The sequence below is a fragment of the Chiloscyllium plagiosum genome, unplaced genomic scaffold, assembly GCF_037043375.1.
Source record: "Chiloscyllium plagiosum isolate Xiang-an unplaced genomic scaffold, Cpla_swu_hap1 HiC_scaffold_6, whole genome shotgun sequence".
Classification (NCBI taxonomy): Eukaryota; Metazoa; Chordata; class Chondrichthyes; order Orectolobiformes; family Hemiscylliidae; genus Chiloscyllium; species Chiloscyllium plagiosum.
This window is the reverse complement of record NW_028270144.1, coordinates 16,403,182-16,424,621: the sequence shown is the minus strand read 5'-3', so window position 1 is coordinate 16,424,621 and position 21,440 is coordinate 16,403,182. Positions and strand designations below refer to the sequence as shown.

General features: G+C 47.3%; 1 protein-coding gene across 1 annotated transcript in view; it reads right to left on the bottom strand.

The window, feature by feature from the left end:
- Nucleotides 1–21,440, bottom strand: part of LOC122550473 (uncharacterized) — a 278,599-nt gene that overhangs the window by 117,678 nt on the left and 139,481 nt on the right. The window contains exons 19-28 of the mRNA XM_043691239.2: nucleotides 19,595–19,688; nucleotides 19,453–19,488; nucleotides 15,605–15,760; nucleotides 14,072–14,155; nucleotides 11,519–11,602; nucleotides 11,330–11,400; nucleotides 5,932–6,123; nucleotides 3,631–3,799; nucleotides 2,764–2,856; nucleotides 2,523–2,627 (exon numbers count right to left, since the gene is read on the bottom strand). Of these exons, the coding sequence (XP_043547174.2) occupies nucleotides 2,523–2,627; nucleotides 2,764–2,856; nucleotides 3,631–3,799; nucleotides 5,932–6,123; nucleotides 11,330–11,400; nucleotides 11,519–11,602; nucleotides 14,072–14,155; nucleotides 15,605–15,760; nucleotides 19,453–19,488; nucleotides 19,595–19,688 (1,084 nt within the window). The remainder of the gene's footprint in view (nucleotides 1–2,522; nucleotides 2,628–2,763; nucleotides 2,857–3,630; nucleotides 3,800–5,931; nucleotides 6,124–11,329; nucleotides 11,401–11,518; nucleotides 11,603–14,071; nucleotides 14,156–15,604; nucleotides 15,761–19,452; nucleotides 19,489–19,594; nucleotides 19,689–21,440) is intronic.

Genomic DNA, 21,440 nt, shown 5'->3' with positions numbered 1-21,440 from the left:
AACGATGTAGCGGAGTGTGAGTGCCGTTACGGTGCAGTAACGGTGTAGCAGTGTGTGAGTGCTGTTATGGTGCAGTAACGGTGTAGCGGTGTGAGTGCAGTTACGGTGCAGTAACGATGTAGCAGTGTGTGATGCTGTTATGGTGCAGTAATGGTGTAGGGGTGTGTGAGTGCAGTTACGATGCAGTAACGATGTAGCGGAGTGTGAGTGCCGTTACGGTGCAGTAACGGTGTAGCAGTGTGTGATGCAGTTACGGTGCAGTAACGGTGTAGCGGTGTGTGAGTGCAGTTACGGTGCAGTAACGATGTAGCGGAGTGTGAGTGCAGTTACAGTGCAGCGGTGTGTGAGTGCAGTTACGGTGGAGTAACGATGTAGCGGTGTGTGAGTGCAGTTACGAGGCAGTAACGATGTAACGGTGTGTGAGTGCCAATACGGTGCAGTAACGGTGTAGCGGTGTGTGAGTGCAGTTACGGTGCAGTAACGATGTAGCGGTGTGTGAGTGCAGTTACGGTGTAGTAACGATGTATCGTTGTGTAAGTGCAGTTACGGTGCATTAGCGATGTAGCAGTGTGTGAGTGCAGTTACGGTGCAGTAGCGATGTAGCGGTGAGTGAGTGCAGTTATGGTGCAGTAGCGATGCAGTGGTGAGTGAGTGAAGTTATGGTGCAGTAACCATGTAGCGGTATGTGAGTGCAGCTACGGTGCAGTAACGGTGTAGCGGTGAGTGAGCGCAGTTACGGTGCAGTAACGATGTAGCAGTGTGTGAGTGCTGTTATGGTGCAGTATCGGTGTAGCAATGTGTGAGTGCAGTAGCGATGTAGCAGTGTGTGAGTGCAGTTATGGTGCAGTATCGGTGTAGCGGTGAGTGAGTGCAGTTATGGTGCAGTAACGGTGTAGCGGTGTGTGATGCAGTTACGGTGCAGTAACGGTGTAGCGGTGAGTGATGCAGTTATGGTGCAGTATCGGTGTAGCGGTGAGTGAGTGCAGTTATGGTGCAGTAACGGTGTAGCGGTGTGTGATGCAGTTACGGTGCAGTAACGGTGTAGCGGTGAGTGAGTGCAGTTATGGTGCAGTAACGGTGTAGCGGTGAGTGAGTGCAGTTATGGTGCAGTAATGATGTAGCAGTGAGTGAGTGCAGTTATGGTGCAGTAATGGCGTAGCTGTGAGTGAGTGCAGTTACGGTGCAGTAACTATGTAGCAGTGTGTGATGCAGTTACGGTGCAGTAACGATGTAGCGGTGTGTGATGCAGTTACGGTGCAGTAACGGTGTAGCGGTGTGTGACTGCAGTTACGGTTCAGTAACGGTGTAGCGGTGTGTGTGTGCCCTTACGGTGCAGTAACGATGTAGCAGGGTGTGAGTGCAGTTATGGTGCAGTAACGATGTAGCGGTGTGTGATGCTGTTACGGTGCAGTAACGGTGTAGCGGTGTGTGAGTGCAGTTATGGTGCAGTAACGATGTAGTGGTGTGTGAGTGCAGTTACGGTGCAGTAACGATGTAGCGGTGTGTGACTGCAGTTACGGTTCAGTAACGGTGTAGCGGTGTGTGTGTGCCCTTACGGTGCAGTAACGATGTAGCAGGGTGTGAGTGCCGTTACGGTGCAGTAACGGTGTAGCAGTGTGTGAGTGCTGTTATGTTGCAGTAACTATGTAGCAGTGTGTGAGTGCAGTTACGGTGCAGTAACGATGTAGCGGTGTGTGAGTGCAGTTACGGTGCAGTAACGATGTAGCGGTGTGTGAGTGCAGTTACGGTGCAGTAACGATGTAGCGGTGTGTGAGTGCAGTTACGGTGCAGTAACGATGTAGGGGTAAGTGCAGTTACGGTGCAGTAACGATGTAGCGGTGTGGGAGTGTAGCTACGGTGCAGTAACGATGTAGCGGTGTGTGAGTGCAGTTACGGTGCAGTAACGGTGTAGCGGTGTGTGAGTGCAGTTACGGTGCAGTAACAGTGTAGCGGTGTGGGAGTGCAGCTACGGTGCAGTAACGATGTAGCGGTGTGTGAGTGCAGTTATGGGGCAGCAACGATGTAGCGGTGTGTGTGTGCAGTTTCGGTGCAGTAACGATGTAGCGGTGTGTGTGTGCCGCTACGATGTAGTAACGGTGTAGCGGTGTGTGAGTGCAGTTACGGTGCAGTAACGATGTAGCCGTGTGTGAGTGCCGCTACGATGTAGTAACGGTGTAGCGGTGTGTCAGTGCAGTTATGGTGCAGTAACAGTGTAGCGATGTGGGAGTGCAGCTACGGTGCAGTAATGATGTAGCGGTGTGTCAGTGCAGCTACGGTGCAGTAACGATGTAGCGGTGTGTCAGTGCAGTTATGGTGCAGTAACAGTGTAGCGATGTGGGAGTGCAGCTACGGTGCAGTAATGATGTAGCGGTGTGTCAGTGCAGTTATGGTGCAGTAACAGTGTAGCGGTGTGTGAGTGCCGCTACGATGTAGTAACTGTGTAGCGGTGAGTGAGTGAGTGCCGTTACGATGTAGCCATGAGTGAGTGCCGTTATGCTGCAGTTGTATATGAGTCCCCTTGCCTTTTGCTCCAGTTGGGCCTGGAAATCCAATGCCGGGAAGACCGGGATCACCTTTCGGCCCTGTAGCTCCTTGTAAACCCGGGCTTCCTGGAAGGCCAGGGTCACCTGTAGGATAGACAGATAGGAAGCATTCCTCCATTAATGTTCCGAATGGTGCAAATTCACAGGAAGCAACATCAGAATTTTTTGGAGGAAACAGATCAATGATTCCGGTGCTTTCTGGGGAGACAACTGAACCTACCTCTGCTTCCAGGCTCGCCCCTTAACCCTTGTGGCCCAGGGAGACCAGGGGCTCCTGGTTTACTGACAGCATTCCCTGATTCACCTTTCTGACCTGTCACAAGAAAACAGTCAACAGGACAATGAGAATGGCTCTGACAAGATGAAAAGTACACTTGCATACATCTATTTATGTTTATCAATTTAGGCATTAGTGCATTTTCGGTGCTGGTTTATTTTCCTGGGATCTAATGGTCAATAACTGCATTCTGAGGTTGTGCTAAGAATGTGTGACCCATGGAATACAGACACAATCCTTTCCAAAGGAGACTTCTGGTCTTCCCCACTCTCCTGCTCGCAGCCTCTCACCTCTAATAGGCTCCTTTGTGAAAATGTCAAGGATTATGAGTGGGAGACCAGTCAGAATGTCAGACCAATATGAAGAATGCTGCACATACAATCAGCCACAGCCCTTTACAGTCTCGCTCCTGCTCCCTCATCTCCAGACAGAGGGAGAGCACGGGAAAGGTCTCAGGATAACCTTTCTGGGTAGGCCATGCGAAACGCCCTAAAGCCATGCTCAAATGGAGCTCCCCCCAGTGGCAGGTTCAGTGTTTACATGCTGCTCCTATTGATCACAGTGACTATCCCTTGTCACTTATTGACAGAGTATTAACAGGAATATTTTTGTCCCCAATGATGCAATAATTTTCTCTTTACATGAGAGGTTACTAAACACAGTCACGTGTCCACGGCCCATTAATACACTCACAGAGGGAGGAAAATTGAGAGTCAGGGGTCTCTGTCCTGGAGGATGGCCAATTTATTAAAGGACAGGGAAATGGAGAATCTCAGTGGATCCACGTTATCGTATCAGACTGGAACTTACCTGGGCTTCCGGGTATTCCCGGATGTCCTGGAAATCCACGTGCACCCTTTTCTCCTGGAAAGCCTGGCTCCCCGACTCCTGGTAGTCCAGGAGTTCCCTGATCTCCTGGTACTCCAGTTAATCCGGGGGGTCCTGGCAAGCCCTTCTCACCTTTGAAGCCGATGTTTCCCTAAGCATATTGAGATGAGAGTTAAACGCTGAATAACCCGAGATATTCAGGTATTCCCCTTTAGCAGCTGACGCTGGATCCTACCCTTCATCCCAAGATCCAGCAGTATAGTCAGTGCTGCTGCATTTAGCACTCATTTTGATCTTGAGAAAGTGTTCCACACCCTGATATTGAAGACACAAGCCCTGGGCTCTGCACTGAACTGTAAAATCCCCCCAAGTGCATGTCTTCAATCTAGCTAGCAGCTACACCTTAATATTTCAGATAATCAACAAATAAACATGTCTCACACTGAGGGAGCCAGCTCGAGGAAAGATTTCTCCAATTCGGCCTATAGCCTCATTCTGTAAATCAGAAATAATTTCTCAATGTAAGGCGCAATATCACAGGGAGAGGAGGCGTACAGGGAGTAGGTAAACACTGTGTTTTGAGAGATTCACAATCTGTAATGGGCAGGTGTCCCTCTGTGTTGTAAGGGAAGGTCAGTCTATCTGACAGGCAGTGCTCAGTCTCGTTCTTCAGGTGGCCATTCTGTCTATCAGGGGGACAGATTTTCCCCCTGGGATAATCAATCTCTGTCTCAGAGAGAGAGAGGGTGGGCAATCTCTCTGTCGGGCAATATTGGTTTTCCCTGTCAGATGGTGGAATTGTGTCTCAGGGTAAGGGAGGAGTCAGTCTCAGAGTTAGGGAGGTCAGTCTCAGGGTAAGGGAGGACAGTCTCAGGGTTAGGGAGGTCAGTCTCAGGGTAAGGGAGGACAGTCTCAGGGTAAGGGAGAATTCAGTCTCAGGGTTAGGGTGGTCAGATTCAGGGTAAGGGAGGACAGTCTCAGGGTAAGGGAGAAGTCAGTCTCAGGGTTAGGGTGGTCAGTCTCAGGGTAAGGGAGGACAGTCTCAGGGTAAGGGAGAAGTCAGTCTCAGGGTTAGGGAGGACAGTCTCAGGGTAAAGGAGGACAGTCTCAGGATTAGGGAGAAGTCAGTCTCAGGGGTAGGGAGGACAGTCTCAGGGTAAGGGAGGTCAGTCTCAGTGTAAGGGAGAAATCAGTCTCAGGGTTAGGGAGGTCAGTCTCAGGGTTAGGGAGGACAGTCTCAGTGTAAGGGAGGTCAGTCTCAGGGTAAGGGAGGACAGTCTCAGGGTTAGGGAGAAGTCAGTCTCAGGGTAAGGGTGGTCAGTCTCAGGGTAAGGGAGAAGTCAGTCTCAGGGTTAGGGAGGACAGTCTCAGGGTAAGGGAGGAGAGTCTCAGGGTAAGGGAGAAGTCAGTCTCAGGGTAAGGGAGGACAGTCTCAGGGGTAGGGAGGACAGTCTCAGGGTAAGGGAGAAGTCAGTCTCAGGGTTAGGGAGGGTCAGTCTCAGGGGTAGGGAGGACAGTCTCAGGGTAAGGGAGGACAGTCTCAGGGTAAGGGAGGACAGTCTCAGGGTTAGGGAGGTCAGTCTCAGGGTAAGGGAGGACAGTCTCAGGGTTAGGGAGAAATCAGTCTCAGGGCTAGGGAGGATAGTCTCAGGGTAAGGGAGAAGTCAGTCTCAGGGTTAGGGAGGACACTCTCAGGGTAAGGGAGGACAGTCTCAGGGTAAGGGAGAAGTCAGTCTCAGGGTTAGGGAGGGTCAGTCTCAGGGGTAGGGAGGACAGTCTCAGGGTAAGGGAGGACAGTCTCAGGGTAAGGGGGGACAGTCTCAGGGTTAGGGTGGTCAGTCTCAGGGTCAGGGAGGACAGTCTCAGGGTCAGGGAGAAGTCAGTCTCAGGGTTTGGGTGGTCAGTCTCAGGGTTTGGGTGATCAGTCTCAGGGTAATGGAGAAGTCAGTCTCAGGGTTAGGGTGGTTAGTCTGACTGTGCAGCAGTGGTCAGTCTCTACGTGTTTGGAGAGTTTCGATGTTTTGAGGTTGTGCTGTGAAGTCTCCGCGTGTTTGGCAGTGACCGTGTGCCACTGTGTGTTTGTGACTCTGAGGTACTCTCTCTAACTGGGTATCCATGTTCTGCAGGTTCCATGCACCTCTGAGACTGTGCCCCTCTGACCCAGTGTCCAAATGCCCCTGTGTCTCTGGGGCCCTGTGACTCTGTCTCTGTACCTTTCCGTGACTTACTCGCCTGCACGCTCTAAATCTGGGTCATTGACCAGCTCCTTCCTATTGTACTTACTGGCTCGCCTTTGGGACCTGGAGGACCTTGAAATCCATCTTTCCCAGGTAACCCAGCCGGACCCGGCACACCTGGAGCCCCTGGGAAGCCAGGGTCACCACGATCCCCTTTCACTCCGGGCAATGTTTGGATATCACCTGGATCGCCTTTTGGACCAGGAATACCCATGGGGCCTGGGACACCACGAATTCCCTGTAAGAGACAAGAAAATATCAGTTTGACAAAATCACTCTCCAACATCTGACAGTGCAGAACTCCCTCAGTACTGACCCTCTGACTGTGCAGCACTCCCTCAGCACTGTCCCTCTGACAGTGCAGCACTCCCTCAGTACTGACCCTCTGACAGTGCAGCACTCCCTCGGTACTGACTCTCAGGCAGTGCAGCACTCCCTCAATACTGACCGTCCAACAGCGCAGTACTCCCTCAGTACTGACCCTCTGACAGTGCAGCACTCCCTCAGTACTGACCCTCTGACAGTGCAGCAGTCCTGCAGTACTGACCGTCTGACAGTGCAGCACTCTCTCAGTACTGACCCTCTGACAGTGCAGCACTCCCTCAATACTGACCGTCCGACAGCACAGTACTCCCTCAGTACTGACCCTTTGACAGTGCAGCACCCCTTTGATACTGACCCTTTGACAGTGCAGCACACCCTCAGCACTGACCCTCTGACAGTGCAGCACTCCCTCAGTCCTGACCCTCTGACAGTGCAGCACTCCCTCAGTCCTGACCCTCTGATAGTGCAGCACTCCCTCAGTCCTGACCCTCTGACAGTGCAGCTCTCCCTCGGTACTGATCCTTGGACAGTGTGGCACTCTCACAGTATTTCACTTCAAGAATTACAGACCAGCCCATTTAAATTTGTTTTTGTGGAACTTCTAGAAATAGGTATTCAGGATGGAAATAGTAATCATAATCATAGAGTTATAGAGATGTACAGCATGGAAACAGACCCTTCGGTCCTACCCGTCCATGTTGATCAGACATCCCAACCCAATCTAGTCCCACCTGCCAGCACCCGGCCCATATCCCTCCAAACCCTTTCTATTCATATACCCATCCAAATGCCTCTTATGAGCTGCCAGAGGAAGTGGTGGAGGAGTCAGCAATTTGCGCGGAGTTGTACATGTTTATATAATCTGCTGCAAGTTTTTTGAAGGGGGTTATTGAAAGCAGAGCTCTTGATCTGGTGTCGATTGAATTCCAAAAGATGTTTGATCCAATGCCATTGAACACAACTGTGGGGAAAACGAGAGGCCATGGGATGAATGGGGCTGTAGCGATGTGAATATTACATTGACCAAGGGAGAGGCAACAGTGAATGATGACTAATCGTGGAAGCTTTGTATTGGAGATCACCAGGGATTGGTCTTTGGATCTCTGCTTTTCCTGATGTATCAATGATGTAGGTCTTGGTGTTGTGGGGAGGACTTCCACAATTTCCATGTGCATGAGGGACACAAAACTCGGAAGAGTTACAAACTGAAGTGAGGACAGTGTGGCAAGTTCAAAAGTACTTTGATAAGTTGGTGGAGTGGGTAGATCGGTGTCAGATGAAGTGTGAGGTGATACACTTTGGTGCAAAGAAGATGGAGAGATAGTAGAAAACAATGGGTACTATTGTAAAGGGTGAGCGGGAGCAGGGAGACCTTGGTGTATCTGTACACAATTCATTAAAGGTAGCAGGGAGTTAGAGAGCTGGTAATGAAGCTTGCAGTATTTGATGCTTCATTAACAAGGGGAGAGAGCAGAAATTGTATGCTGGTTATCCCACAGCTATACAGTTCTTGGTACCGTATACTTTGGGAAGGTCATGAATGCATTGGAAAGACTGCAAAAGACATTTATGACATTTGACAGTTCCATCACAAGGATAGATTGGTGGCATTGGGACTACTTTCTTTGGACAGGTGAAAGCTGAGGGGAGACTTGATGTAAGTTTTCAAAATCATGAGAGGTCTGGAGAGAGTAGATAGTGAAAAACTGTTCCGAAAAGGAATGAGTAGCAGAGGGAACAGTTTCGAAGTGTTGGACAAAGGAAGCCAATGTGAGTTGAGAGAAAGGTCTTTTTCACATAGGCCTGGGTTTGGAATACACAGCCTGGTAATGTGGGGGACTCAGGTTCAATTGAAGCATTGGGATGATTATTTAAATAGAAACACCATACGTGGTTAAGGAAGAAGGCAGGAGTTTGACACCTAATCTAAATGCTGAGGGAACCAGTGAGACATGATAGGCTGAATGGCCTCCAATTGCACTGTAACAATTCTGTGAGGAACAAATAAGATACTAGCACAATCGCACTTCAAAAGCAGAGAAGAACTCCCAGCAGTGTATGAAAATACCTTGATTAATAACCTGTATATACTACCTGAACTATGCAACTATCGAAACTTGCAATAAGAGCTGACTTGTGACAGAATTGATATTGGTCTCTTAGATAAGTCAGTGACTGGACTTCTTCAATCCATAGAGGATCCAACTCTAGAGTGAGCAGCCCAAACAGAAGGGGATACAGAGTCTAGAAAATTGTTCATGAAGTGTTACACAGCAATAGCTTCACTTAATGAGGTCAGTCTGCAGAGTGTTCACTAATTAAAACATAAGGAACATTTAACCAGAGGATACATTGGTCTGACCTGAATAGCATTCCATACGTGACGACATACCAAAAAGTCCTAAGCAACCTCATACTGTCACAGATATGCCCACATCAGTGACAACAAAACTGTTCAGCCACCATTGTACTGAGGTAATGCATTCAGCATTGGAAAAGAGGTCATTTCTTTAAGATGTGCTACAATTTAAACAGCATACCAAGCATCAAACCAAATAATTTCCAAGCCAACATATACAATCATTCTTTCAAACAGAATAACAAGTCAGTGACAATTTACTATACAGTGAGCAGTGACCTATAGATCATTAACATCACCTTGTCTTGGAGGACTAGCACTATTACTCTCTCTAGATGTTAATGACCAAGAAGGATAATTGATCCAACTTCCCCGTACATTCCTCAACTCAAGATCATTCCACAAAGACTGGTAATCGAACAGAAACCAGCAGAAAAAAAGCTCACCAACTTTAGCTCAAGTGTTTCTATACCTTATCAAACATCTTCCTGATCACATCATGGAACAGAAGAATTAAATCAAAGACTTAGGAGTGAAGGGAAATAGAAGAGAATGTACAGTAAACATGATATAAAGCAAAGTAGTCTCGGTAAATCATTTGAAAATGTATATACATGTTAATTAATGTTTGTGACAGGGAATAAATGTTTAGGAAGGGTTTTATGTAAGGCTTTTTACATCCCACTGAAACATTATGATGTCTTGGAGCGAATCCTCATTGGGCATAAATACCACAGTATGGGCGGAGTCAAATAAAAGAGAGAAATACATGGAGAGCTAGGCACAGGTGTCTAGCTGTAGCAATATTAAAAACATACAAAAAAGCCTGGGGAGTAGTGACTAACATTAAGAGGTGGAGTATATAGAATAGTCTTTCAATAATGTGACAGTCAGGTTAAAACCTGGTATATCTAGGAATACCACACATTGTCATACTTTCTCTGCATAGTGCCAGAAAGAAACATAAGCTCGAAAATGGTTTGCAACCTTTGATCTTTCTTCAACCTGTCTGTCTTGAACCCAAATTAATGGATGTGATCATAAAACCATACAACAGACTCAGATCTTCCCCTCCCACTCTGCCAAGGACATGCAAGTCCTGGGCCTCCTCCACTGCCAAATCCTAGCCATCTGATGCGTAGAGGAAGAACTCCTCATCTTCTGCCTTGGGACCCTCCAACCATGCAGCATCAATGTCGATTTCACATGTTTCCTCATCTACCTTCCCCTATCTTATCCCAGATCCAACCCTCCAACTTGGCACCACCCTCTTGAACTCTCCCCAGCTTCCTTGCCCCCAGCCCCACCTCCCTCCTATTTATCTCTCAGCCCCCACCCCCCAACATTCCTGATGAAGGGCTTTGCCCGAAACATCGATTCTCCTGCTCCGCAGATGCTGCCTGACCTGCTGAGCTTTCCCAGTGCCACACTCTCGACTCTGATCTCCAGCACCTGCAGCCCTCACTTTTTCCACCAGACCTCACTCTAACCATCTTAATAATAAGATGCTATTATAATAAAAGGATTACCTTGAGTTTGCAGTACACATAACACAGTGCAGGTCATTCTGGTATAACACGCGTTTCATCAACGCCAATCGACGATAATGTGATTGACGAATTGTGATTGCTGTTTGGACAATTCAAACTTTCTACTGACTGGTTTTCCCAATTTTCGATAGTGATCTTTGACAGAGTGATTTTCTATAGCGTGAGGATGCAGTGGAACATAACAGTTGTGTCAGAGCCGAAAGCCCTGTAATTTCCCATATTAGTGATTGAATTAACACATTTACACTAATGGTGTGACGAGTGGAATCATGGGACCTGGTTATCAATGCATTCCTTCCTCTCAGTAATAACAATTCCTGTCTTTGTCCTCAGCACTAGATGACATGTTTTGACATTTCTCCCTTTTCAGCTGTATTCAAGGTCTGTACTAAGCAACTGTCTCCAAACTTACACTGAATCCAGAGGTATTTGGTCTAACCATCAGTGTAACTGTTTATCCTCTACAGGGTTCCTGTTGGCAGACTTCACTTCATCCTTTCACCACATCCTTTTTTCCTTTTCTCCTTTGTGATTGCCGATAACCATTCCCAATGATAGAGAGTTCTGTGTTCTCACCAATCTCTGGGGAGAGAATTTTCTCCTGAATTTGCCATTGAATTTATCAGTTGCTGTCTTATTTTTATGATCTCTAAGTCTGACAAATCTTAGGGCCATAGAACCCCTACAGTGTAGTAGCAGGCCATTCAGCCCATCGAGTCCACAACAACCCTCTAGAAAGAATCCCACCCAGACCCACCACCCCCTAACCTAACCCTCTAACCCTGTATTTCCCATGGCTAATCCACCTAGCCTGTATATCCCGAGACAATATAGAGCAATTGCAAATGGTTCAATCCACCATCTTTGGACTGTGAGAGGAAACCGGTGTTGTAGGAGAAAACACACGCAGAGATGGGGAGAATGTGCAAACCTCACGCAGACAATCGCCCAAGGGTGGAATCAAAACTGGTCTCCTGGCACTGGGAGGCAGGAATCATGTTTTCGACATCTCCACAATCCAACCCTTTAATCGCTGTAAAGGTCACCTCTCTACCATATCTACTTAGGCACATCAAGCTTTTCTGTAACTTAGAACTTTTCAATGATAAATTATTCACAAATATTTATTGTTGCACTCTGCCCTGACACAACGAAGTGGCTGCATCAGAACCCAGGCTGACCACAGCCGATTGAACATTGGATATACTTACAGGTTGACCCGGGAATCCCTCTTTTCCTGGTAGACCACGGTCTCCCTTGGACCCTGGATATCCGGGCTCACCTGTAAAACACAGGATATATTGGAAGTTGGAAATGAGAGCTTGTTTCTGGAGTTGGGGTTTGTACCTTTTCAGAAAGACATTGATATTGGCTCAAGCCATACTCTGGCAGTCACTCACCTGGCCTTCCGGGAGGTCCCGGGGGTCCCTGTAGTCCAGGTGACGCGGTGAGGTTACAGTGGAAACAGGCATCACCCTTGGCACCTGGAAGAAAACCCTGACCGTTAAAGAGCCTGACAGATTATTGTGACTCTTGCTGGAGAAGGCCATTAAGTCCCATTCCACTACTCAATTTGATCAAGACTGGTCTACACCTTAACTCTATCCTCCCGCATTGGTTCCATACCTTTTATCCCCTAATCCAACAAGAATCTATCACCCCCAATTCTGAAATTTTTAAAGCACTCCCAGCCTCAACAGCTGAGGAGGAAGTTCCACTCCCCTTTGCATGTAAAAGACTATTGCCCCGAATGCTCTGGCAGACATAGAACATAGAACATAGAACATAGAAGAATACAGTGCAGTACAGGCCCTTCGGCCCTCGATGTTGCGCCGATCCAAGCCCACCTAACCTACACTAGCCCACTATCCTCCATATGCCTATCCAATGCACGTTTAAATGCCCATAATGAAGGAGAGTCCACCACTGCTACTGGCAGGGCATTCCATGAACTTACGACTCGCTGAGTAAAGAACCTACCCCTAACATCTGTCCTATACCTACTCCCCCTTAATTTAAAGCTATGCCCCCTTGTAATAGCTGACTCCATACGTGGAAAAAGATTCTCACTGTCGACCCTATCTAAACCCCTAATCATCTTGTACACCTCTATCAAGTCACCCCTAAACCTTCTTTTCTCCAATGAAAACCTCCCCAAGTGCCTCAGCCTTTCCTCATACGATCTTCCTACCATACCAGGCAACATCCTGGTAAACCTCCTCTGCACCCGTTCCAGTGCCTCCACATCCTTCCTATAGTATGGGGACCAAAACTGCACACAATACTCCAGATGCGGCCGCACCAGAGTCTTATACAACTGCAACATTACCTCAGTACTCCGGAACTCAATTCCTCTACCAATAAAAGCCAGTACGCCATATGCCTTCTTCACCGCACTATTTACCTGGGTGGCAACTTTCAAAGATTTGTGTACATGGACACCAAGATCTTTCTGCTCATCCACACTACCAAGTATCCGACCGTTAGCCCAGTACCCCATCTTTTTATTACTCTTACCAAAATGAATCACCTCACACTTAGCCACATTGAACATGGGGAGATCACACAAACTCCACACTGATAGTCACCCGAGGGTGGAATTGAAACTGGGTCCCTGGTGCTGTGAGGCAGCAGTGCTAATCACTGAGCCTTTGTGGCCAGAATATATTTTTCGCTAGAGCTGAACACAGTTACTTCAATTGTCGTCAAACCAAAGCCCCAATTAAATCAAATTTAACTTCTACTGCTTTGTATTCTAGCCACTGTCAGTTAAAAGGAAAATTTTCCATTAACTTAATTTTACTCTCTTTTTGCAGTCCACTAGATTTTATTCCCTACGCGGGCTCTGGATCTTTCTGCTCTTTTCCAGCTCCTCGTTTAAAACATTGTCATCAGAGAATCTCAGCTCCTTTTGGCTTCAATCTTCACGACCTCCAAAACGAGTTCTTCCAGTGACGCGGAGAGACTGAAGAAACTGGGATTGTTGTTTTTAAGAGTAGAGGAGGTTATGGAGAAGAGTTAACTGAGGCGTTCACAATTATGAAAGATTTTGATAGAGTCAATAAGGAGAATCTGTCAAGCCAGTGACAGGGCAGTTTGTAACTGGGGACAAGCGTTTTCCGAATCGGCCAAAAAAAGGGGACGTGGAACTCATAGACAGATGAGGCCAATCAGAGTTCGCGCCTCTACTGACATTCAATCATGTCCTGGAGAATCTCGATGTCCCCTTCAGTAAACAAATATTCACCCCTCCAATTTAAAATGAACAAGTGATCTGCTATCAATCCCTTTTTGTTGAAGAGAGCTCCCAACCTCTACCGTTTCGCTGGGTTTGCCCACCCCTTGCCAGTGGGGCTGAAGGCAGAGGAGTATGTTAAATGCAGTGGGCGGCCTTCCTGTTGCCTAACTATCTAACGACAACCTCTCTGATACTTTATGGGGAAAGACCCAGCCGGTCATTGCAACTCTCAACAAGCAAGTAATGGTGTCATCTCCATCATCATCGCATTGCCCCCACCCCTACCCCCACCTCTCCCGTCCTCCCCCCCTAGCCCAACACCCTCACCCACATGGTGCACCCACCGCCATGCCAATCCACACCCCCACCACCAGCACCCTTGCAACCACACCCCCTTCCCCCAACCTCACATTGACCCTCTCCACAGCCATGCCAAGCTCCCCTCCCCCGCTCCAGCTGTACATTGCCAGTGATGGTGGGAGGCCCACATCAGGCAGAAGGCCCAGCAGGTTGAACAGCTCAGGCTGCTGTCAGGCCGCTTCTGGAAGGTTCCATAAGGTAGATTCTAGCAAGAAGCGGACAAACCAAGAGAGTTCTACGTATGCTGGCAGTGGGTGAATGAGCTGAGAAACCGCAGACCAGAGCAGATTTCTTCCTGCACGCCCCTTTCCAATGGCCAATTCTAAATTATCAATGTTTCCGAATATAAACTGACCTTTCAGTCCAGCCTCTCCAGGCAAACCTTGTGGTCCAGCAGGTCCGGGCGGTCCTGGGAAACTTCGACAATTCTCAATAGTCACTGAAACAACATGAGATTAGACAATTAGAAATTACTGATAATCTGTAGTATTCCCTCAGTACTGACCCTCTGACAGTGCAGCGCTCCCTCAGTACTGACCCTCTGACAGTGCAGCACTCCCACAGTACTGACCCTCTGACAGTGTAGCGTTTCCGCAGTACTGACCCTCTTACAGTGCAGCACTCCCTCAGTACTGACCCTCTGACAGTGCAGCACTCCCTCAGTACTGACCCTCTGACAGTGCAGCACTCCCTCAGTACTGACCCTCTTACAGTGCAGCACTCCCTCAGTACTGACCCGCTGACAGTGCAGTGCTCCTTCAGTACTGACCCTCTGACAGTGCAGTGCTCCCTCAGTACTGACCCTCTGACAGTGCAGCGTTCCCACAGTACTGACCCTCTGTCAGTGCAGCACTCCCTCAGTACTGTCCCTCTGACAGTGCAGCACTCCCTCAGTACTGACCCTCTGACAGCGCAGCACTCCCTCAGTACTGTCCCTCTGACAGTGCAGCGTTTCCGCAGTACTGACCCTCTTACAGTGCAGCACTCCCTCAGTACTGACCCTCTGACAGTGCAGTGCTCCCTCAGTACTGTCCCTCTGACAGTGCAGCACTCCCTCAGTACTGACCCTCTGACAGTGCAGCGTTCCCGCAGTACTGACCCTCTGACAGTGCAGCACTCCCTCAGTACTGACCCTCTGACAGTGCAGCGTTCCCGCAGTACTGACCCTCTGACAGTGCAGCACTCCCTCAGTACTGACCCTCTGACAGCGCAGCACTCCCTCAGTACTGACCCTCTGACAGCGCAGCACTCCCTCAGTACTGACCCTCTGACAGTGCAGCACTCCCTCAGTACTGACCCTCTGACAGCGCAGCACTCCCTCAGTACTGACCCTCTGACAGCGCAGCACTCCCTCAGCACTGCACTGATGTGATTCATTGTATTTCTCCACAATGAGACATGTGCTCCCAGTCAGACATAGGTGTAATACTTTTGCATCTTTTTACCTTATCAAATATTCAGTGTGAAGTGATTCCTAAATCTGCTTTCACATTCTGAAAGCATCAAAGAATATTTGCCTGTGTGAATAAAAGGTGCTGTATGACAACAAGTGGTTATTTTATTCATTGCCAGGATTTGTATCTTGATGGAAGGGCATCATCCCCTGTCCTTGCTAAGTGCTTTGAGTGGTGGGCCTTCTCTGCAGTCTGTGAGATTTAGCAGCTGATTGGCATTGTCAATCATGTCAGTGGGCAGTTTCAAGACACAGGGAGGGGCTGGTGGGGCTAAATTGCTTGCTTTACCTGATTTCGGACACAGGATTGTGCTGTCACAGTTCTCTCGTGTGAACTGCACCAGAAGGTTTGTGTGAATACATTCCCTGTCCTGAATGAAAGACCAGGGCACAGTACAGGGGCACACTGTAGTCCCAGCACAATCATCAACGTACCTGGAGGTCCTGGGGGACCACGGGGCCCAGGGGGACCCCTTAGACCATCCTTTCCTGGTAAACCTGACAGCGATAATCCGGGATCACCCTTCTCTCCTTTGTGACCTCGTTCACCTGTGAACCCTGGGAGACCTTTCTCACCTTGCAGGGGGGGACCTAGATGATGAGTAAAATAAATGCAATTAATCTGAATGCAAGACCACACAAGAATCGAAAGGCATCTGGAACCTGAAACATAGGCCAAGAAACTGGTCAGAGGTGCAAGCAGTGAACCTGACAGTGCATTACATTCATTATTGGTAGATGAGAAAGAATCAAAGGCCTCTTTTAGGATTGGCTATAAGTCAAGTATTTGTGTTCAAACTCAATATGGTACCCTCACCATATTTGGACCTTAGTTTTAGTTTATTCTTTAATGGGATGTAGGTGTCACTATCAAGGCCAGCTTTTGTTACCCATCTCCAATTACCTTGAACTGGATAGCTTACTGGACTATTTCAGAGAGCACTTCAGACACTGCTCTGAATCTGGAGTCAACGTGTCGACTCTCTGTGAGGATAGCAGATTTCACTCCCTGAAGGATAGTAATGAACCAAAGAAGTTTTTTTGTGGCAATCAATGATGGTATTGTGGTCACCGCTGCTGAGGTTTGTTTTTAGTTTGAGATTTTACTCCTCAAATTTCAGTTCCACCAGATGCCGTGCTAGGATTTGAACTCACACGCCCCTGGCATTAATCATGTCCTCTGAATTGTTAGACCAGCATAAACTATAAACTTCTTCCAAATAATGGAAGCATAATCTGAGTTGAAATAGACTTGGCGTTCTCTGGTCTGATTTCTGGACTGTCATATGTGCGTTGGTTTAATGACAAGATCTTATCGTATTATATATTACTCCCCAGAACCAGGATTCCCTCTAAACTCGGGGTAATCTCGCTGTCTGACTGGATTTCTGCTCAAACATTCACAATCTGATCTTGTTTCAGACATTGCAGTATTTATTATATTCTTTATTCAATAGTAATTTTTGAGGATATGAAATGTAAATTTACAAAATGGTTCTTGTGATGTATAATGCCAGGTAGATGATCACAGTTATATCTGTACTTTAGATGTGTACTCTCAGGTGTGCTTTTACGTAAGGTGGATAATCTCAGGGGTACCTGCGCCCCAGTTACATGAACATGTCATCTCAAGTGGACTTGTATTCCAGATGTATGTGAGCAAGAGTGCCTGTACTTTGGGTATATAGTCACAGTATAGCTTTATGTCTGGTATATAATCTCAGGTGTACCTGCACTGCAGGTATATGCTTGTCGATATACTTGTACACTTGGTGTTTAAATTCAGGGGCACCGGTACTTCTTATGTTTAATCTCAGGAGTACCTGTATCCCTGGTGTATACTCTCAGGTGTACCTGCATTCCTGGTGTTTAATCTCAGGTGTATCTGTATTGCTGGTGCATAGTCTCAGGAGTACCTGTATTCCTGGTGTATACTCTCAGGTGCACCTGTACTCCATGTGTTTAATCTCAGGTGTATCTGTATTCCTAGTGTTTATCTCAGGTGTACCTGTATTCCTGGTGTTTAATCTCAGGTGTACCTGCATTCCTGGTGTTTAATCTCAGGTGTATCTGTATTCCTGGTGTATAATCTCAGGTGTATCTGTATTCCTGGTGTTTAATCTCAGGTGTACCTGCATTCCTGGTGTTTAATCTCAGGTGTATCTGTATTCCTGGTGTATAATCTCAGGTGTACCTGTATTCCTGGTGTTTAATCTCAGGTGTACCTGCATTCCTGGTGTTTAATCTCAGGTGTATCTGTATTCCTGGTGTATAATCTCAGGTGTACCTGTATTCCTGGTGTTTAATCTCAGGTGTATCTGTATTCCTGGTGTTTAATCTCAGGTGTACCTGCATTCCTGGTGTTTAATCTCAGGTGTATCTGTATTCCTGGTGTATAATCTCAGGTGTACCTGTATTCCTGGTGTTTAATCTCAGGTGTATCTGTATTCCTGGTGTATAATCTCAGGTGTACCTGTGTTCCTGGTGTTTAATCTCAGGTGTATCTGTATTCCTGGTGTATACTCTCAGGTGTACCTATATTCCTGGTGTATAATCCTGGGTGTACCTGTATTCCTGGTGTTTAATCTCAGGTGTACCTGTATTCGTGGTGTATAATCCTAGGTGTACCTATATTCCTGGTGTATAATCCTGGGTGTACCTGTATTTCTGGTGTTTAATCTCATGTGTATCTGTATTCCTGGTGTATACCCTCAGGTGTACCTGTATTCCTGGTGTATAATCTCAGGTGTACCTATATTCCTGGTGTATAATCCCGGGTGTACCTGTATTCCTGGTGTATAATCCCGGGTGTATTGGTATTCCTGGTGTATAATCTCGGGTGTACCTTTATTCCTGGTGTTTAATCTCAGGTGTACCTGTATTCCTGGTGTATAATCTCAGGTGTACCTGTATTCCTGGTGTATACTCTCAGGTGTACCTGTATTCCTGGTGTATAATACTGGGTGTACCTGTATTCCTGGTGTATACTCTCAGGTGTACCTGTATTCCTGGTGTATAATCCCGGGTGTACCTGTATTCCTGGTATTTAATCTCGGGTGTACCTGTATTCCTGGTGTATACTCTCAGGTGTACCTGTATTCCTGGTGTATAATACTGGGTGTACCTGTATTCCTGGTGTATAATCCCGGGTGTACCTGTATTCCTGGTATTTAATCTCGGGTGTACCTGTATTCCTGGTGTATACTCTCAGGTGTACCTGTATTCCTGGTGTATAATACTGGGTGTACCTGTATTCCTGGTGTTTAATCTCAAGTGTACCTATATTCCTGGTGTATAATCCCGGGTGTACCTGTATTCCTGGTGTTTAATCTCAGGTGTACCTGTATTTCTGGTGTATAATCCCGGGTGTATCGGTATTCCTGGTGTATAATCTCAGGTGTACCTGTATTCCTGGTGTTTAATCTCAGGTGTACCTGTATTCCTGGTGTATAATCTCAGGTGTACCTGTATTCCTGGTGTTTAATCTCAGGTGTACCTGTATTCCTGGTGTATAATCTCCGGTGTACCTGTATTCCTGGTGTATAATCTCAGGTGTACCTGTATTCCTGGTGTTTAATCTCAGGTGTACCTGTATTCCTGGTGTATAATCTCCGGTGTACCTGTATTCCTGGTGTATAATCCTGGGTGTACCTGTATTCCTGGTGTTTAATCTCAGGTGTACCTGTATTCCTGGTATATAATCCTCGGTGTACCTATATTCCTGGTGTATAATCCCGGGTGTACCTGTATTTCTGGTGTTTAATCTCATGTGTATCTGTATTCCTGGTGTATACCCTCAGGTGTACCTGTATTCCTGGTGTATAATCTCAGGTGTACCTATATTCCTGGTGTATAATCCCGGGTGTACCTGTATTCCTGGTGTATAATCCCGGGTGTATTGGTATTCCTGGTGTATACTCTCAGGTGTACCTGTATTCCTGGTGTATACTCTCAGGTGTACCTGTATTCCTGGTGTATAATCCCGGGTGTATCAGTATTCCTGGTGTATACTCTCAGGTGTACCTGTATTCCTGGTGTATAATCCCGGGTGTATCAGTATTCCTGGTGTATACTCTCAGGTGTACCTGTATTCCTGGTGTATTAACCCGGGTGCACGTCTACCTCTAGGGTGACATTCGTCCCCAGGTCTGTGGCCTTGGATGATCTACACCCATTCTTAATCTGTGAAATGCCTCGACAAAGCCTGTCAGCTAAATTATTTTTATAAACAGCCTGTCTGGATCTAACCTTGTGGTTACCACAGAAACATAACACTCCTTTACCTGGAGGGCCGGGTACTCCCGGACGTCCTGGCGGGCCTGCAGGACAGAAAGATGCAAATGTTTTAACGATGCTGATAACATTGCAGTTGATTTTTAATTTTATTGAGTGTGGCCAATGATAATTAATAATTACTATCCGCACCTGGATAGCCTCGTTCGCCTTGTATCCCAGGGGGACCTGGGTCACCAGGATCCCCTCTAGTCCCATAAATAACACTTCCATCGACATCAATAATCTGGAACAGAAAAGCAATGGTTAGTGAATGGTGTGACTCTGTGTGTGTGTGTGTGTCTGTCTGTCTGTCTGCGTGTGTGTCTGTGTGTGTGTGTCTGTGCATGAATGTGTGTGTGTGTGTTTGTCTGTGTGCATGAACCTGTGTCTGCCTGTGTGTCTCTGTGTGTGTGTCTGTGCATAAATGTGCGTGTATGTGTTTGTCTGTGTGCATGAACCTGTGCCTGCCTGTGTGTCTCTGTGTGTGTGTCTGTGCATGAATGTGTGTGTGTGTGTGTTTGTCTGTGTGCATGAACCTGTGTCTGCCTGTGTGTCTCTGTGTGTGTCTGTGCATGAATGTGTGTGTGTTTGTCTGTGTGCCTGAACCTGTGTCTGCCTGTGTGTCTCTGTGTGTGTCTGTGCATGAATGTGTCACTGTGTGTATGTCTGTGTGCATGAACCTGTGTCTGCCTGTGTGTCTGTGCATGAATGTGTGTGTGTGTGTTTGTTTGTGTGCATGAACCTGTGTCTGCCTGTGTGTCTCTGAGTGTGTGTCTGTGCATGAATGTGTGTGTTTGTCTGTGTGCATGAACCTGTGTCTGCCTGTGTGTCTGTGTGTGTGTGTCTGTGCATGAATGTGTGTGTGTGTTTGTCTGTGTGCATGAACCTGTGTCTGCCTGTGTGTCTCTGTGTGTGTGTGTGTCTGTGCATGAATGTGTGTGTGTGTTTGTCTGTGTGCCTGAACCTGTGTCTGCCTGTGTGTCTGTGTGTGTGTGTCTGTGCATGAATGTGTGTGTGTGTTTGTCTGTGTGCATGAACCTGTGTCTGCCTGTGTGTCTCTGTGTGTGTGTCTGTGCATGAATGTGTGTGTGTGTTTGTTTGTGTGCATGAACCTGTGTCTGCCTGTGTGTCTCTGTGCATGAATGTGTGTGTGTGTGTTTGTCTGTCTGCATGAACCTGTGTCTGCCTGTGTGTCTCTGTGTGTGTGTCTGTGCATGAATGTGTGTGTGTGTGTGTTTGTCTGTGTGCATGAACCTGTGTCTGCCTGTGTGTCTCTGTGTGTGTCTGTGCATGAATGTGTCATTGTGTGTATGTCTGTGTGCATGAACCTGTGTCTGCCTGTGTGTCTGTGCATGAATGTGTGTGTGTTTGTTTGTGTGCATGAACCTGTGCCTGCCTGTGTGTCTCTGAGTGTATGTCTGTGCATGAATGTGTGTGTGTGTGTTTGTCTGTGTGCATGAACCTGTGTCTGCCTGTGTGTCTGTGTGTGTGTCTGTGCATGAATGTGTGTGTGTGTGTTTGTCTGTGTGCATGAACCTGTGTCTCCCTGTGTGTCTGTGTGTGTGTGTGTCTGTGCATGAATGTGTGTGTGTGTTTGTCTGTGTGCCTGAACCTGTGTCTGCCTGTGTGTCTGTGTGTGTGTCTGTGCATGAATGTGTCTCTGTGTGTATGTCTGTGTGCATGGACCTGTGCCTGCCTGTGTGTCTGTGTGTGTGTCTGTGCATGAATGTGTGTGTGTGTTTGTCTGTGTGCGTGAACCTGTGTCTGCCTGTGTGTCTCTGTGTGTGTGTCTGTGCATGAATGTGTGTGTGTGTGTTTGTCTGTGTGCATGAACCTGTGTCTGCCTGTGTGTCTCTGTATGTGTGTCTGTGCATGAATGTGTGTGTGTGTGTGTGTGTTTGTCTGTGTGCATGAACCTGTGTCTGCCTGTGTGTCTGTGTGTGTGTCTGTGCATGAATGTGTGTGTGTGTTTGTCTGTGTGCATGAACCTGTGTCT